This window comes from Plutella xylostella, chromosome 5 (genome assembly GCF_932276165.1).
Source record: "Plutella xylostella chromosome 5, ilPluXylo3.1, whole genome shotgun sequence".
NCBI lineage: Eukaryota > Metazoa > Arthropoda > Insecta > Lepidoptera > Plutellidae > Plutella > Plutella xylostella.
Window position 1 is genome coordinate 8,555,998 of NC_063985.1, and position 19,143 is coordinate 8,575,140.

A 19,143-nucleotide genomic window follows, 5' to 3' on the forward strand; every position below is an offset into this window, starting at 1 on the left:
CACAACAGTGCGAGTCTTGAAAGAACATGTGAGTTATTTCGGCGTGCCAACTCGACTCATCACAGACAAGGGTTCCAGCTTCACAAGTAAGGTATTCAAAGATTTTATTACCTCATCTGGCATTAAACATATCGTAAATGCAGTTGCCACTCCTAGAGCCAATGGGCAAGTCGAGAGGTTCAATAGGACTATCCTGGATGCACTCTCAGCATCAGGCCATGGCGGTGACGACAAATCTTGGGACGATCACATACCCGATATACAGGTCGGTATTAATACTACCAAGCACAAAACCACACAAAAATCCCCGTCGGAATTACTTTTTGGGTTTAACATAACCAGCAGGACGGAAGGGATATTAAATACGGTAATAAATGATACCCTCAATCAAACTCCCGTAGATGAGTTGCAGGACTTGAGAGATGAAGCTAGCGCAAAAATTTGTGAGCAACAAAACAAAGATAGGCTAAACTTTAACAAAAAACGAAAACCCGCGAGACAATATAAAGAAGGAGATCTGGTACGCGTAGAAAGACAGGTCCCACATGATGGAAAATCCCAAAAACTCGTTGTAAAATATCAAGGACCTTATCGCATAATGAAAGTGCTCCCTAACGATAGATTCTTGGTTGAGGATACCCCGCTCACACGTAAAAATACAAGGTATGAGGCAATTGTCTCGATTGATAAAATACATCCTTGGCTTAACTTCTCCAGAGATTATGAATCTGATGAACCCAGCACAGTTTCTAGCGAAAGCGAATAGCCACAGTGTTTGTTATGTGCTATTCATAGATAAATGTATAGTGTGTATAATTTTTGCTGTGCATAAAATGTAAAGCATGTTAAGAATAAGAGAACATATTATTATGTAAAATATAATTTTTGTTTAAAGTAATCTTAATAGTATTATTACTTATATTTGTTGTTTAAATCCTTAGTCTTTTGATTTAAAATTAAAAATATTATAGGAACATAAAATATTTAAAAATAATATTTTATTATAATGTTTGAAAGTTTTCCCTATATTGTCCTAAGATGGGTTAAAATTGTCACTTTATTTTCTTTCTTAAATATTAAAGCGAAGGGACTCGCTCTTTACTAGGATGGCCGAGCTGTAAGGTATATTATAATAATTGATATTTAATAAATATGATTTTTCAATGATTGAGTTTGTTAAATGCTAAGAATATTGTTAAATAGCATTTTAATAAATATTTCACTGTATGCCAAGCATAAATATTGTTATAAATTGTTTTGTATAATTCTAGCGGATTTCCGTAATAATTTAAATCAGAAGTAGCTTGATTGTTGTTAATTTGATTAGATAGCTATTTCTTTTATTTTGCCGGATTTCCGGAAAATAATTTTAAGCGGAAGTATGATTTTGTTGTTAATCTGAATGTATTTCTTGAATTTATAAAGGATATCCGGTATTTCACACAATTTTATTCAAGCGGAAGTATGATTTAGTTTGACGTTTGTCAACTTGACTCGCATTTAATTATTTAAGCCGGACATCCTCTTATAAGTTTAGTTGCTTTATAAACTAGAAGTAAGACAGCCACACGTCCACTCCGTTGGGAACGCTTGGCGAGATAACTTGGTTAATACAAAGTGAAATACAAATTTATAAGTTGTGTATTATTTATACACCCTGACCACCCCCAATATTACATACCGGTCTACGTGTTGTAAAGGTTTAGCAATTAACATAAGTTAACGAAGATTATGTTTATTTCTCTCATCGCGCGAACAAAAAACAAACCATGTGCATTATTGTCCATCAAAAGTTTCATGATAGTTTAGAGGCCGATAGATTAGAGGCACACACACACACTCCACAACAGAAACTTTCAAAGTTTTCAGCAAACTATCAAACCCGCACTATGTCTACAGCAGCCGTCATCGTTCACTGCTGCTGGTCCATCCCTTCACCATCTAACCATAAGGTATACAATACCTACTAGCTACCTTCCCACCTACCTATCTAAGGTTGACGTTCCAGGGCTCGAGGACATCCCTTGCTACGTTTGCCTGTTTTTTTTTCAATGTGTTCTACAAAACATTTAATAAGCTAATCGTGTCCAAGTAGTTATGGCATCATATCTGAGTCGGTCGACTGGTAGGTAGGTACTGCATGGTACACAGGTACACGCACATACCTTGATTACCTACAGTCTACAGTACCATATTTGAGCTAGGTACCATCCGTAAAAATCAGACTACTAGAGGACCCATACTACCTTCTATACCCCACCCACACTTGACCCACACTTTTCAGGCGACAAAGTTATTTACTGGATCATCGTGACATTTCCGTTTTATATGTAGGTACTTCCTTGTTTAGTTGGCAAATTTTTAAATAAGGAATTAAGAAAAATAAAATACACGATAAATTGTTTAATGTTTTTTTATTAATATTACGCTCATAAAAAATCGATAAAATAAGTTTTTATACTTACGTTTCTTAAAAATAGTTGGTTAACTGATTGGCATCCTGTCCGTCTGTCTCTCTGCTAAAATTAAAATAAACAAACGTCAAAAATCAAATTATTTCTAAATTTATTGCTCTTCTTTTGTTTTTAAATGTTGACTTCGGTAATATTGGACGTGGAGTGCATTGTTTGCAACAAATCATTACACAAAATCAATCATAATCATAATTCGCGTATATCAGTGTCCCGAAACATGGGGAAGGTAACAACAAACAGTAACCGCAGGTCAAGAACTCCTAATTGGTCAGCAGACGAAAAACAGTATCTTCTAGAATTGATTAAGAATCGTAAAGAAGTGGTTGTGACCCTAACTAACAATGGACCTAATCATTCTGTAGAAAAAGAAGTGGCCTGGAACGAGATTCTAAGAGAGTTAGCGTTAAAATTTGGAAATAAATTTGTAGGGAGTTCTATTAAAAAGGTGAAAACTCAATGGCAAAATATGAAGAGAATAGCGCGTGAAGAAATATCCACAAACGGACCTGTAGTTGAGAGTTTCACAAAACAATCAGTTGAGGTCTGCCAGATTTTGGATATGATTCAGGATGGAGTATTGGTTGTTACCCCAGAAACTCCTAAACCACCTACAGTGACTCCAAATGTAGAGATAAAAACTGAACGCCTTGAAGAGTGAGTATTAATTTATTATAAATAAGTAGGTTAGTAAAGCAAAAAATTCTCTACTTTCATGACTAGTGTATTTTATCAGACTACTGAAAAATAAGGGTGTTATTATGTAAGTACCTGGTTATTTTCAATCTATTTCATGCATTGTGGATAAATTTAAGTTTGCCTTTAAACTTGGACTACAAAATGAATTTATTTTTTGGTTGATACTGTTGAAAGGTATTTGCTCAAAGCAAATTAGCAATTTAATTTAGGCTTTAGTAGACTCTGCTCTCCTCTATCAGCATATCCCTTCTCTTGCATCTACATTGGATGATTAATTAATGACTGTTTCTATAAAATCATACTTTCTTATTTCCAGTGAAACTCCAAATCAGGCCAGTGGTAGCTGCCAAGAGGAACCTATGGAAACCACTTATGGGCAGCTGAATGTGACAAACAATAATATGACTCAGCTTGAATCTTCTTCATCATTCAGTGAACAAGCGTCTGAAGTTTATGAGGAAAATTACATGGAACATTCTGCAAGCCCCGAGCATCCTAGATTGAATAAAAAGAATGCTTCTGTTATGACTGAAACACCTACAGCTCAGGATTCTACAATCTTAAACCCTTTCCATAGAAGCCTTCAAGAGTTTTTCAGGTAATACCTATATATACTAACTATGGTGAACCACTTACTTTCCTGCTTTAAACTTATTTTAGCTTAAAATTATGTAGATAAATTTAAAGTGAATTTATAGTGAACTAGACGACCGAATGGCGTAGTGGTTAGTGACCTGACTACTGAGCCGATGGTCCCGGGTTCGATTCCCGGCTGTGGCAGATATTTGTTTAAACACAGATATTTGTTCTCGGGTCTTGGATGTGCCCGTAAAATGGCAATAGGCCCGCCCCCTATTACATTGGGACTAACATAACACTCTGGCGAAAAGTGGGTGCAGCAATGCACCTCTGCCTACCCCGCAAGGGAGTACATTAGTACAAGGCGTGAGTGCGTGTGTGTTAATTTATATTCATTGCAGATATACATCCATTGAGAAGCAATTAAAACTGGAAACACTTAAAGAAGAACGCCAGGTGGCAAGAGCAATGAGGGAGACAGCAGAATTAAACAAAATTATTGCTGAGCAACGGCTAAAACATCTTTTGTGGTTGAAAAATCAAGAAATTCTGTAAGTTAATGATTATTTTCTAATTAGTACTTAATATCTACATTGTTCCTTCCTTTTTATTTATTGTAGTATCTACTTTAGTATCTATGGAAGGAATCATGAAAGGCTGGTAAACAATCAATGGGTAAAGGGGTTAGGAATAGTTAGGATAGGGGAGGAGGGTACTAATTGAGGGACGGTAGGTACTGATTTGTAAGCTCATATTAAAAAAAACCTGAAGCTTTAGAAAAAAAATATTTAAGTATTGAAAAAATTTCACATTTTTTAAGTCTACAAAAATAAATATCTATCCTACCAAAATTAATAAATAATAGCTTAGAATAGCTCAGCAGTGAATAGTGAAATAGGGTCCGAACGTCACTGTCAAATCCACTATTAACCAAGTTATTTCTGAGTCAAGTCATCTTAAGGTCAAACTACGTTTTAAACCAAATTCTCTTTTCGTCAAGTCTAATGTTCGCCAAACGTGGCATTCGATGACACCTGAAAGTACAATCGTGTTCGTAAGTTAGAATGATTTTCGTCATTTTTCATATCACATGCATGGGGGGCTGGTTAGATTGTTCCTGATCTGATGGGCATTCCGTTATAAGCTCCTTGGTTCTCCTGTGCACCTGGTACTTTTGACAATACACGGGTTCTTTAGTTATGATAGATAAAGATAATAGATAAGATTAATAAAGATTAGTGACGTATTTTAGAGTAACTATATCGCGATTTGCCATAATTACGGCTATGTGAATAATGGAATGCGTGTTAAACGAGTTTATCGACGTCGATAACGAACCCGTGCTCCAGAAGATACTATATTCGTTAAATCTGTTAAAAAGTACTAAGAGTACAGAAGAATCAAGGAGCTTAGTACCTTAACAATCAATATGGAATAGCGGCTGTCAATAAGTAAGACCTAAATTCGTATTGCGTCTGCCATTTTCACACTGATTCTTTATCTGCATTCCTTATATATCTAACGACATAAGGCGCCCAGCTCGGGGTGCCGTTCCGCTATGCATGAGTGTACCTGAAGGCGGTGGGAGGGCTGGTTAGATTGGTCCCGATCGCAAGGGTTCGTTATCGATGTCGATGCGCGTTCCACTGATCACAGCGCCGTATTTACGGCGAAACGCGATACAGTGACCTTTATTTACGTCGATAAAGAACCCATGACGCTGATAGCATAGGACTTCGAATGCAGAAGTATAGGCCTACTTTCAGCAAGAAGCATTTCGATTGGCTTTTAAAGTACTAGGCGCACAGAAAAATCCAGGAGCTTATTACAAAATGCCGATTAAGAATCAATATGTTATATTTCTGCATCTCTTCTCATCTGTACAAGGCATTGCCTAAGGGAAGCCTTGTCAAACATAAGACTTGACGAAAAGAGAATTTGGTTTAAAACGTAGTTTGACCTTAAGGGTCGGCAATAGGCAATCGAGGGTTGGCATTGTCATAGAATTATGTAGTAAATGATGCTCTACAGCCTTGAAAAAAATTACACAGGTAGCCGAAGAGTCTAGCTAGGTGCTGAATCATTCGAATTTAAGTAAAAGCTTATGGATAACTGTAAATTAAATTCAGAATATGACGAAAAACCAGTAAATGACACTCCCGTATTGTAACAACTGTGTCGTAATTATCAAGAATGTTCATATGATTCTTATCAAATTATAAAGTTAAATGCTTGGACTAGGCGCTAAATACCTTGTTTTTTAATAAACACACACTTATTTTGTGTAAATTAATCGCAAACTTGAGCAATTTTTTTCCCTCAAATCTTCATACAAATATCTATGGCGGCTTTCTGTGTTATAAAATCATAAACACAAGTGACGTTTGACTCAGTCGGCCGCTGGCCTCCAAAGAAGGGTCACGTCGGTTTAGGTAGCACTGACAGCTCGCGATCTTATCGTGTACAAACACAAAATCACTGCACATTGGTTGTCATTGCACTTTTTCAACTTTTATGACACCAACATAATTTGATTTGAAATTGAGGAAGCATAATTCTTTTATTATATTCAAAACATTAAATTAGATAGTGGGTAATATTCTCGTGACATTACAGTCTTGTAAAAGTCTGATGAGGAGCAGGAATATAGCGAATGGATTTAAGTGATGACAATACGCAGGAACATTAGGTTAAGGATCAAAAATACAGTCTCATGGTGCTGGTGGAGGTATGGTCTCGTGAGGATCTGATGAGGGCAGCAACACGGTGGTGGCTCAATTTTATTTCAAAGATGTTAATAGCTAAAAGCATCGACTTTGGGCTATTAAGTATATTCTTCAGAGAGAAAGATATTTTATTTTTCCTCTGGATGAGTTAGGTTTACTGGGTTTACTAAGTTCATTCTGTTAATGGCACCAAGTTGTTATGTGTTCATAAGTAATAATTATTGATTAACAAAATGCTGTTGGTTCTCCACGAAAATGTAAAAATAAAAATAATATAAATAAAAATAAATTCGTAACGTAAAATTGTCAATGACGGAATTTCTTCTATAGACAGTAGCCACTAAAAAAAACCAACGATAGATTGCGTGATTTGAAGATAAAGATAAAGATACATTTATTCGACACATAGACAGCAACAACAAAAAAAAGAAAAATATGGATTTAAAGAAAAATAAATACATACTTATACAAAACAACAAGGAAAAAAATAGAACATGAGACAAAAACAAAAATACAGACAAAATACAAAACAATAACACAACGGCTTGCTGTCCGGAGTGTCGAAACGGCACCAGCTCAGCATGAGCTGTGGACAGTAAGGCCACAGCACTTGATTGATCGGCGAGCTGAGCACCAAAATCAAGAAAATATTCAAAGTTTCCATCCTCGCTTTTCACGCACACACATCACAAACTCATACCTTGTTCTAGGAGCAGTGTCTACCCTGCTGCATTTCCATGACCACTTATCACTAGTGTCCCACCGGTTTCGGTGCTCAGCGGAATAGCACCATTAACCATTATTATTCTGAGATATCATCACTTTTTATTCTGAGTTACCCAACATAAAATCACGCCATCTATTGAAATCATTTTTTTAAATTAGGTTTTGTCTATGGTGTAATCCCCAAATTTAAGGGTAAAAGCCAATGACCAAAAAAAAAAAAGAGGACATGCCCTATCCACGAAAAAAACGCGCTTTGGTTTCAATTAAAATGGCGGCTTGCTTCTTGAAAAATGTAAACAAACAAATTGTTTGGCAGCTGAAGTACCTTGTGTTTGGATGTCAATCAACATGGCGACCGGTCGCAATGTTGTATTGTAATTTTCGTGGATAGGGCAGGTCCTCTTTTTTTTCTTTGGTCATTGGTAAAAGCTAAATAATTATATTTTAACCTTTTTTATACCTATTATATTAAAAGACCTATTCAACGATACCCTACCTACACCATCAAAATAACCGGAAAAAATATCAGCCCCAATTTACTTGTATGGGACAGGGAGTACCACAATATTTTTTTTGGGGTACTCCCCATCTATGCGAAATGACAGCTTGATATCTTTACCCGTTTCTGAGAAAAAGGGCGGTGACAGACAGTCAGTCAGACAGACGGACAACAAAGAGATCCTATAACGGTTGCTTTTTTCCTTTTGAGGTACGAAACCCTAAAAATAAGAAAAAATATTATGCTGCTACCAAAAAATGTACTTACAGGTATTGAAAAAGCGGTATATACTAAACAAATTATAAATAAACAAAAAGGTATTTTGTTTGTTAATAATTATATATTTTTATTTGTAACTTTTTAGTTGTTTTTATTTTATGAAATTTTACGTCAGTAGTTCATGATCATTTTTTATTTCAATAATTTTGTTGTTATTTAAATAGGTATCGCTTACCTTCAATATGCATATTATTGTAATGTGAAAATCAAGCCCTTTCATTCGATACCTTACACGGCAATTTTGAATTATTATTTTTTTGATCATCACGTTATGTCCTCTAGAGGGCTATGTACATTTTAATGTAACGTCACATAAACTATAACCATCGCGCAATCAATACGCGTCTAACAATACTTCATACATCAAAATTTATCAAACCGTTTAGGCTACAGGAGGGAACAAAGAAACAGACAAACATACATACATACAATCAAAAAACATTACCTTCCTCCTTCGGCAGTCGGGTAAAAAGGAGTAAGACAGGGGGTCATTCTGAACTTTTGTTCTACGAGTTTTGGAAATTAACTTAAAAAAAACCTTTTTCATAGAAACTTTGTTGGACACGTGACTTTTTACCATGGAAAACGAATATTTTTTTTCGCGAATTTGCAAAACTCGTAGATCATAAGTTGTTCAGAATGACCCCTTGATTCATCCCCTTTCGGCTTAGTATAGCCCTTTTGCGACACTATGAATTTACTTTGCTTCGTCGTCGGGGTTCAGTTGGCTGGAGGATGTCAGAAAATTATTATCTACACTTTAATACTTGTAGTTACCTTTCTACAAGTAAATACCACATTTGTTTGAAAAAGCTAATCGGGTTCCGAGTATGGAGTAAAGTGGCACTCCTATTAATTTCTACTCTTTCCTGGTGCCTACCAGTGTATGTAAAAATTATACTTAAGTACCCTAAAATCACCCAAAATGTACTTGAACATAATTTTCAATAAAGTTGGCGAGTAAAAGTTTATCGAACCACTGTGCAAACTTACATGTGTGCGTGTCACTGCGTGTGCTGTGTGAAGAGCATTGAAAACCCAAATTTGGCGCGGCACGTCACCCTGTACGGGCCCTTAAGATGACTTGACTCAGAAATAACTTGGTTAGTAGTGGATTTGACAGTGACGTTCGAACCCGTGAAATAATTAATTAAGTAATTAGCTATTAATATTCTGAGATAAGTTCCACACATTTTATCTATGATGCTGATCACAGACCTTCTGCTGATGATGGATGATGCATTAACATTTAGGTATAGTGCCACAATCTTATCTGTTCCGGTGGCGACGTCGCAGAGATCGAATCCAGTGATGCCATCGATAAAATTTTGCCTATTTCTGGTTTAAACGACAATGCATTTCTGCTATTACCTATTGTTTTAATTAGGTACATTCATAAGCATAAACAAATCAAAATATGGGGTTCATAGTAAATGAAAGTGGATATAATATATCAAACGACATTTGTTGTACCTATGGAAAATATGTGCACGGCGAACAGAAATAAAATTAGTTCTGATTATGTTCTACTTCTGATATAGGAGATTAAATCTAGATTACAATGGTATAAGTAATATATGTGGGTCGTGGGAATAACGAGATAGATAGACTTAAAAAAAAACTATTAATTAAGTATTATTTTTGAACACTTTATTTTACATTTTCTAAAGTAACAAGAAACAAGAGCATACAATAAAAAGAAATTCAGACAGTTTGCAAAGGCTAATTCATCATCATCATCAGCACGGGTCTCCTTCCAAAGGCTAATTGCCAAAAAGCAATTTCTTTCAACCAACTCTTGATAGGTTGGGAAAACAATGACATGTCATAAATCATCATTATTTCGTCTAAAATCGCTGCAGGTGCGCGAAATTCTTCTTGGTATATTGCCTAAGATTTAAAGTCTCATGTCAGGTTCTCACACCTGTAATCAAAGAAAAATAAAGATTATACACTTTTCATCACGAGTATCACGACCCATCCCGTCCCCACTGCTGGGGCACGGGCCTCTCGGGAAAATATTTCATAAAATTACATGTGAGTATATGGGTAAAATTATTCGTCATATTTGGCAACACTAACCTGTAGCCGCTGCAACTCGATCTTCCAATTTTTCAAACGGAATTAAAAGCGCCTGAATACGTTATTCTTCCTGTATAAAAGCCAACATATATAGTACTACTTTTCTTGCATCACATTACAGCGCTTTTGGCAGTATTTCACCCAGAAAATCACAAAACAAATTAAATAACGTAGCGTCAGCTTCTTCGAAGAAATTGACAACTCAAATAACGCACAGAGTATGAAATGACGTTTGACAATGACGTCTCGTTGTTGCACATTTTGACCACCGGAACAGATAAGATTGTGGCACTATACCAGTCTGTGGAGGCCTGGAGGCGGATTTTTGTTAGAAGGTCTTTGCTCAATTATACTAGTGCGTGCCACCGTGTCGTCCATAGAAGTCACTCGTCGTCCGTCGTCGTGTCGTGGACGCGCCTTAGTTCGTATTCTGAGTAACATACGACGACATTATTTTTATCGCATCAAAAATTTGTCTATGGCTCAACCTCAGAATAATAACGGCAGTCCTACTCCTTTCCACTCACCATCACAGAATACATTATCCCCACACCACCCTGTTTTTCATCTGTCAGTTCTGTCACTGTCAAACTTAAAATCAAATCAGCTGTGTCACAGGATTTCTGTAAATTATCAACAATTACATCAGAAATCTTTTAATTATGAGTTTAATCAGACTAACTAGAACAAAAGTGTTCCCCGTTTTATCCAGCGTGAGGTAAGGAATCAATCATTCAGTTAGCTGTAAGTAATTAACTTCTCTTAACATTTTGTTTTTCACGACTTTCGCCGGGCGGTGAGTTACGTAATATCGTAACGAACACATTGTCTAATAATAACACTCAAATAATTTTGCTGGTTTAGTATTTAAAATAATTTAAGAAAAATTTTCCATAAAATATTAAGGTTATTAGAATAAAACTAGGATGCTGAATAATACAGGTTATTTTGGGATGAACTTGTTTTTTTGTAGAAGTGTCTCTTTGTTTATTGTTGGAATGATTCATAATAAACAGACGACGACACGACGACGTAACCAATTAGGTACTTACATTGTTATTTTCTTTGTTCTAAGTATGTCCTAAACTCATGTGCTCATGTCTTAGTCAATGGTGAGCAAAGCCATGGATTGTAATTGTACCAACCACTTGTTGTAGAAAGGGAAAATAGGTTTTATTATGGGCATGTAAATTTTCGTGTATAGTGAAAACAATCTAAATTTAACTCATTGTTTATTAGCCCTCTGATATTTTGTTAGTCACAATAATGGTACCATTATAATCATGTGATTCATAGTGACAACCTATTGATGTCATGCCAAGTTTCAAATTAAATGACTAGCTGTATTTCAAAAGAGACAGAATCAATTAATGTAAATTAGATTGTTGATTGAGATTTGTAAATTATCTACAGGATGCAAAGTGGTGACCCAGGGGCTGGAGCTGGCAGGGGCGGTGGCGGTGGTGGCTCCATCCGGGAGGCTGGTGGTGCCTTTGGAAAGATGCAGGCTGCCCGTGAAGATGAGTTTTTCTACAAGAAGGTGAAAATCTGCTTTAAGTTTTTTTTCTAGTTTATACAGTTCAGCGTTTTTACAACAATAGCTCATAAATGTAGATTAATCAGATAGGCAGATCTGAAGTGTACAGAACTTTAATATTTTGTGTGAAATTACTGTTGCTTTTCCCTGGGATTGTGGTTTAAATGATCATCAGGCAGTTTGGTGTACAACTGCCTGATAAATGTATTCGGCATTGTTATCCGAAGAAATATACAACATTGCATAACTACAGGTAAATAAAATTTATCCTTTCTGAAATATTTTGAATACTGAAGCAATTCTTCTGTTTCCAGACAAAGGAGCAGTTGGCGAACCTGAAGGACCACCTCGGGAAGGAGATCAGCTTCCACCAGGAGCAGATCAAGCGGCACGAGGATGCCATCCGCCGCCACAAGGAAACCATGGGCAGCATGGACAAGAAGGATTAGATACAACACTCACACTTTTATAAGAGGACAGAGATCTGCTTGACCCTCTGTAACTAACTTAAAGACAGATGACTAAAGTGCACTATCTAATAATGTCACAAGTTATAACTATGTATTTGGTTTGGCCACATCTGTGCCTTACTTTAATAATGGTCATTATTAGCCATCCTTACGCCATTGTGCTTTTAACTTTTATATGTTTACAGTGAAAAAGTCTTAAAATTTTAACTCTCTATTTTTTTTTGTTATAATATGACTTGAAATTATCGAAATTTGGTTGGATCTTATGTATGTAACTGTTAAGGCTGTCTTAATGTTAATGGATTAAGTTTTTTTCGCTTTTATTTTGATTAGACTAGAAGACTTGAATACTAGCAATTATATTGTTTATCGAGTACTTAAAGCAGTGTTTGATGTCTCCCTAATATTGCCAATACTCCTGTTCATTCTAACTATAATGAAAACTAAAATTTAATTTCCTTGTGCACTAAGGATGTTACAAAAATGATATTGTAAGCCAAAAAGGAAAACTCAAACGGTGATACTTATTGATTTAGTAGGTATTTTGTTGTGTTAAAAGATTTTTAGTTTCATACTTTGGTAAAGATGAAAGTGTTTACAAGATTCATTTGTGATCCAACTCTCTTTTGGCTTACAATACCCTTTTAATTATTTCTAATTTAATTAACGCTTCAGAACTTGGTTCCTATCCACTTTATGAGACAACGCGGTAACTTTATGCAAGGCGATATACTTAAGTCTCTACTAGTTCCGGAGTTTAGCTAGAGATGGCGTTGTAAGCTTAACATAGTCTTATATTAATTATGAAAAAACTTACATGCGGCAGCTAGTTACTGATCTATAGATTTTGAAACTAAATAATAGAGTTAAAGTATTTTTAGATAACTTTTGACAGTAGGCCTAGTATGAGTTGGGACCTCTATGAAAGTTTCATACAGTCATAACGTTATGCTTAACCAAATAAGGATCCCCTGAATTAGATCAAATAACTATTTAAATGCTCAGTAAAGTTATACATACTTATATTAGTATAAACATTGTTATTTTAAACCTTCTTTTTAATCTTATCTGTTGTAACGTTAACCATTTACCTAAGTATCTCAAGTCTAAAATGGAATTCGAGACAAAAACTTAGCTAGAAGTTTAAAATATTATTTGTAAAATATTGTAGACTGAAGGTAGTTAGATGGAAATACTCGAAGTATATTTAGCCAGTTAAGTCGCTGACCGCACAGAGTGTTTTATTTAAATTTGTAATACTCATCATTTGTGTGTCATTTCTATATAGTTACTAAAAATATGCTTAATTCCTATGGTTAGTCAGTCTCTAGTTAAATAGGATTAGAATCGATTTAAACATAGCTATGACATTCAGTAAATGAGTTTTACATGCCAGCACAAATGGAGAAAACCTCAAGCGTGCGTGTTAAAGTGTCTACTCTTTATCGAATGCATAAATCTGTCCTAAAATTTCGCTTTACGAAGTTATCTGTGTGCGGCGAGTGGCTCGTCGTGCCATCGACCATCGGGCGAACGACCGCCACCCTCCGCGCGAAGTGAGCCGCGGGCCGCGCCGCGCGCCGCCGCCGCCGCCGCTGTCACCTCGCACCGTGAAGTCGGCTCCAAGCGAGCCAGTTTACAATACCGTATCGACACCGAGGGTTGTTTCGCTCGTTATTGTGGCCGTGTGAATGGTGCTTTACAATATTATAACAGCAAATTGTTGCAGAGTGCTGTGATTTGTTGTGTTGTGTCGGTGAACCGCCGCGGTGCGAGTTCCAGTGAACAGTTGTGATGCATTTGAGGATTTGCGTATGGCTGTCTTGTGTCGTCCTCGCAGGATATGTTCGAGCGACAGAGGTAAGGGCAACAGTCTTAAATGCGGTATTCGGAGGGCTCAGTAGGGCCGACGGTGCGGGCACATTCGGTAATGGATACCGGTCTGCTTAACAATGAAATCCGACCAGCTAAAAGTTAACGCTACTTGCGTAACTTTCAATGTCAACACTGTTGTGTTGTTAAAACTATTTCTGTCCAGTGTTTCCGCCGTAGACGAACGTTGTCCGAGACATTCGTCTTAAAAGTCGACAATGTGGAAAGTTCAGAAAGATTGTTTACTAACCAAACATCGCACAACGAATCTGACGCTAACGTTTTACCTTGACTGGTGCAAGAGTTACGCCGAGTAAACAATCGCTATCGACGTTTCCCTATCGTAGATTAAGGTTGATTTCTCGATTCCAAAGAGTGTGTAGTGTGCACACGAGTCTGATGCAGTTCTCGATCGCCCACGTTTCGGAGAAAGCAGGCTTCAATGACATAACTGCTGGTAATTAACGAGTTCCAATGATGTTTACCTACTTATCTATCTAGGTTGAAGAGAATAGCTATATCTTCCATGTCTAGGTTAGCTCTTGTTAACTGTGCGTTACGGACGGAAATTATGGGTCTTAACGATTAGGTAGTGTTGTTAGGATTTGGGATTGACTCAAGTTGATAACTAATACAGCTATTGCCAGTGCATAGATAGATACTTAGATAAAAGAGAGTACACACAAATCTGTTTAGGTATGTGAGTGAGTACTTAATTGAATATCTACATAGGTCACACCTAGTAATAAAATATAATGATACGGTGTCTATAGGTTTTAAGTAGGTACTTACTTAATTACCTAGCTGTGAAATATAATAACTAGCTGACTTTATCATCAATTTTATTGTTTCTCTGACGTAATGAAGTAATGATGTTGATAGGCTTTTGCTTTTGCAAAGACGTGTTGCCTTATTTAATTTCATCTCTACTCAACTCACCATCCTATTTACGGTGTGTGGGTGACATTAATTTGTCAGCTAGGGGCATACGGCATAGGTATTTACCAAGTACTTACTTACATACTATTACGTACCTACTATCCAATCGAGCTACATTATGTTTGAAGCCGACAGATGTCACCCGCACCATCCATGCTACAGCGCCAATATCTAAAGCCTGTTTTTTAATCTCAGATACTAAATTGGCAGATTCTGAACGGTTCGTCAACAGTCGATTGTCCCGCTAATAGATCGATACGTCACTTAATCGCGGGACAATCGACTGTTGATGAACCGTCCAGAAGCTGTTAATTAAGTAGGTTTAAGTAGTTATCTGAGATTAAAAAATTGTCTTTAGTTACTGAATCTATCAATGACCATTGACAACGATGCTCTTATAATTAAGTATAAGTAATTAGACTATCCAGTATACACACTATACATAGAGCTTCCACTTTGTTATTTTATTTTTGACATTTTCTTATGTCTGGTAAGTAAAGTTGGTTTTCCTTTGCAGTCATCATATATGAATTTTGGATAGTGTATAATGGACAGAGTATATACACCTCTGTTTAATAAAACTTTCTTTCCCACGCGCCTATTTGTAAGAGTTAGCAAAACAGCAGGGCCTACACTCTAGTTGTCTGTATAACCTATAGTAGGTAGGTGTCAACGCCCACCACTCCACATAATAAATTTCGAAATTAGGTTCTTTGTAGTACACCTACATAGGTAATACTACAGCCTACATCATCATTAGCTAAATTGCTAACATGGCGATGAAGGTGTAAATTGATTGTAGATAGTAAGTACCTAATTAGGTGGATACTCAAACCATTATATCATTACGGTGGATACAGACAGACACATTCTAATAATACATGTTATAATAACTTATACATGTATGTCTAGATAAGTAGAAAACATCATCATAGGGATCATCCTAACTAATATTATAAATGCGAAAGTAACTGTGTCTGTCTGTCACTTTCACGCCAAAACTACTGAACGGATTTGAATGAAATTTGGTATACATACGGTCTACTTTTTATCCCAGAATTCCCACGGGAAAACTTTTTAAGGCGAAGCGAAGCGCGCGGAACAGCTAGTAATAAAATAAAATATAGAGAAAGTAACCATTTATATGAGGTTGATTATGTAGGAAGATACTAGATAGCTAAGCTCGGTGTTTGAAGAAATGAGGTACCTACCAATTTCGTACTCAACTAACCGACAAAGCTCTTAAAATCTGCACTCTGAAGTGGTAGTAGGCCATATATGCCGAAGAACTGGTGGGGTAAATGTGTTATCGAGTGGAGACCACGAACGAACAAGCGTATATAGCGTGGGACGGCCTCCGACCCTCTGGACCGACGAGGACCTTGACAAGTGGCCGGTAGTGCTGAATGAGGAAGGCAGAAGACTCCTTGTGGCGCTCCTTGGAAGAGGGCTGCGATCAACGCTGGACGATTACATTTAATAATTAAATTATGATGATGATGTTATTCACTGTCATTCAAACCGGTAGATGTAGGAGGTCGAACAAATCGACATTCTGAAAAACATTTTGTTCTGTGCTTCACGTTGACTAAGGGTGCTTTTCCACCAGAGATGTGCTATGCTACGATGCTATGGATGCGTTTGATATCCACCAATCATATTATTGGTGCACATAGCTTAGTAGACGACTGAATGGCGTAGTGGTTAGTGACCCTGACTACTGAGCCGAAGGTCCCGGGTTCGATTCCCGGCTGGGGCAGATATTTGTCTAAACACAGATATTTGTTCTTGGGTCTTGGATGTGCCCGTAAAATGGCAATAGGCCCGCCCCCTATTACATTGGGACTAACATAACACTCTGGCGAAAAGTGGGTGCAGCAATGCATCTCTGCCTACCCCGCAAGGGAGTAGGGGAGACCGGGGACAAAAGTAACAGCGGGTAGAAAGTAACAAAGACTCTGTGGACTTCCCCAATAGCCTTAACGTCCCAAGCGACCGCTGGTTGTCAGCATGCGATGCCCCCCATGCTTGATATCATTTTCCACGCCCGTGCCGCGGTGCAAGGTTGTCTTAGTGAGCATTTCGTGATTTTACACACCAAAAGTAAGTTTTTTGGTGTTTATTCATTAAGTGTTTACGTAGAATTAAGATGCCAAGAACCATATGACTATTTTTTCATTGATTCATTATAAGATTGTCTATAGCATGTCATAAATGGTTTTCGAATAACACGGGCTGTTTTAAAGTTATGTCGCCTGATATTTCAAAAATGGGGATGGGTACAAAAGTAACAGCTCGCGGCAGGACAAAAGTAACGTGTTACTTTCGTAAGTTTGCCATGTCACATTGTAAATTTTTATTTTTTGTTGTTTTGATTAGATATTTGTATCATAATATTGTATATTATGGCACAAATAAAACAACTTCTTATCAGTTAGTCAGTTTAAATGATGGATCTCATTTACAGTTTATATGAAGACGTTTTTTTTAGTTTTGTCAATAAGTCATAAGATTTTTTTAGTTTTGACAGTTTTTTAAGAAGTTTTCTAAACTAAATAATTTGATTGTTTTTTCTGTTCTTTCTTTTGAATCGTATTTATAACATGGGGCAGAATTTATGGGTTGTTACTTTCGACCCATGCCTTGTTACTTTCGTCCTGACCATGGGGTCGAAAGTAACGATTTCCCTTTTTTTTTGAGGCTTCAAAAATGCTAAAATTCGAGATGCATTAAGTAAAGTAATAATGGAGATTTGTAGACTATAGACGAAAGTTTTATGTGACTATATTTATTTTATCGTAAATGTTATTAATAACGAGAAATCAGACAGAAAGTACAAACTGTTACTTTTGTCCCCGGTCTCCCCTACATTAGTACAAGGCGTGAGTGTGTGTGTGTGTGTTTAGCTTAGTACTGGTGGAAACGGATTCAACTAAGATATGTTTTTTGTATGGAATGATGCGTGCTATGGATGTGTGCTATGGATGCGTGCTATGGATATGTGCTATGGCCTCTCCCCTCACCGCGCCGCCGCCCCCGTCGTTTCCCTACTATCGATACATAGCCAGGCCTGTGTCACTCCGCGCATGGGCGGCGCAGGCGCCAGCCTGGCGCCTGCCGCGTCGAGTGGGCAAATCTAGTCGGCTGCCGCAAGCGGAAGACGATACACGCGCGCGCTATTTGTTCCTATTTCGTACTAGTTTATAAATGTCGTATTTAGGTATTTATTAAAATTTATGAATAGAAAAATGGACATAAAAAGAAAAAAAGCAGCAAAAAAATACTGTGCCGTATTTAATTGCTTAAATACGGATCATGATCCAAATTTAATTTTTTTAGGTTACCAAAAGATGCTGACAGGTAAAACTAATCTAAGTATTTTATTGATTTCTTCTACGTTCCTTATTTGAAATGAAATTAATCCGAACTACAAACCCTTTTTTTCTCCAAGTTGAACAAAGTCTATTCCAATTTTGTTTTCGTTAAAGTATTAAATTTACAGACACAACTACCTTCAAAATGTATTAATGAATCGATTATAAAATGTGCGCTGAGTGGGATTAGTGCTTAACGAAACTAACACGTTCTGTATCATAATATAAATTATAACGAAAAAAAACATGTTTTCACAAAATTGAATGTTTTAGGTACTTAGATTCATACATATTTTATGTACTTCAAAATATCTTAACTATGAAATTGTTATTGTTTTTACTGGTTATTTCCAATAGAAAAAAAGTTTGGAATAGCTTTGTATTCTAAATTCAAATTAATTTTGTTTTAAAACATGACATTCTTTTTACAAAGTCAGTCCGTTGCTTAGTAAACGTTGTAGTCTGTGGAGCTGAGGCAACCCTAAGGTGGCTTCTTTTTCAATGCGTATAACCACGTATAACTTATAATGCACCGTAGTCCAGTAAAATAAGGCGCATACTCCCTCAAAAATTAATTGGTAGGTAAGTAAATAAAAACGTGTGCGGCTGGAACGCGATCTAAATTAGATCTTATTGCTTATGGGATGGAGTCATATTTCTTTGCAAGCCATTGCGAAGATGGACTTCTGTACCTGGTACTATTTATTATTCTGTGACATAGCATAGCTCGAGATGCGCATCTTTCTCGCACAGCTACTTTGCGGCGGCGCATCTTCGTAGCGCATCTTCCTCGCACAGCTGCCTAGCGTAGTATTGGTGGAAACGGTCACATATTTTCGTAGCGTAGATATCACATCTTCGCAGCATAGCTGCATAGCACATCTCTGGTG

At 36.8% G+C, this 19,143-nt stretch overlaps 2 protein-coding genes across 3 annotated transcripts in view; both read left to right on the top strand.

Annotated features, from left to right (window-relative positions):
• The first annotated feature begins 2,619 nt into the window (after nucleotides 1-2,619).
• LOC105385484 lies at nucleotides 2,620-12,450 on the top strand. The gene is made up of 5 exons (XM_011555873.3): nucleotides 2,620-3,128; nucleotides 3,487-3,768; nucleotides 4,151-4,300; nucleotides 11,475-11,601; nucleotides 11,913-12,450. The coding sequence occupies exons 1-5, from the start codon at nucleotides 2,692-2,694 to the stop codon at nucleotides 12,045-12,047; spliced, it is 1,131 nt and encodes a 376-aa protein (XP_011554175.2). The 5' UTR covers nucleotides 2,620-2,691; the 3' UTR covers nucleotides 12,048-12,450.
• Nucleotides 12,451-13,691: 1,241 nt separating this feature from the next.
• LOC105385486 (syndecan) overlaps nucleotides 13,692-19,143 on the top strand; it is a 156,083-nt gene continuing 150,631 nt past the window's right edge. Inside the window, exon 1 of one of the 2 annotated variants that reach the window (XM_048633244.1) lies at nucleotides 13,692-13,928. In XM_048633244.1, coding sequence (XP_048489201.1) covers nucleotides 13,863-13,928 — 66 coding nt within the window. In that variant the 5' untranslated portion in view covers nucleotides 13,692-13,862. The remainder of the gene's footprint in view (nucleotides 13,929-19,143) is intronic. The other variant, XM_048633243.1, reaches the window with a different exon arrangement.

Excerpts from the sequence above, each read along its gene's own strand:
- LOC105385484 (XM_011555873.3), top strand. The coding sequence starts at position 2,692 with ATGGGGAAGGTAACAACAAACAGTAACCGCAGGTCAAGAACTCCTAAT. Across the intron at positions 3,129-3,486 it reads AAAACTGAACGCCTTGAAGA|TGAAACTCCAAATCAGGCCA; the intron begins GTGAGTATTAAT and ends TCTTATTTCCAG. Across the intron at positions 11,602-11,912 it reads ATGAGTTTTTCTACAAGAAG|ACAAAGGAGCAGTTGGCGAA; the intron begins GTGAAAATCTGC and ends TTCTGTTTCCAG.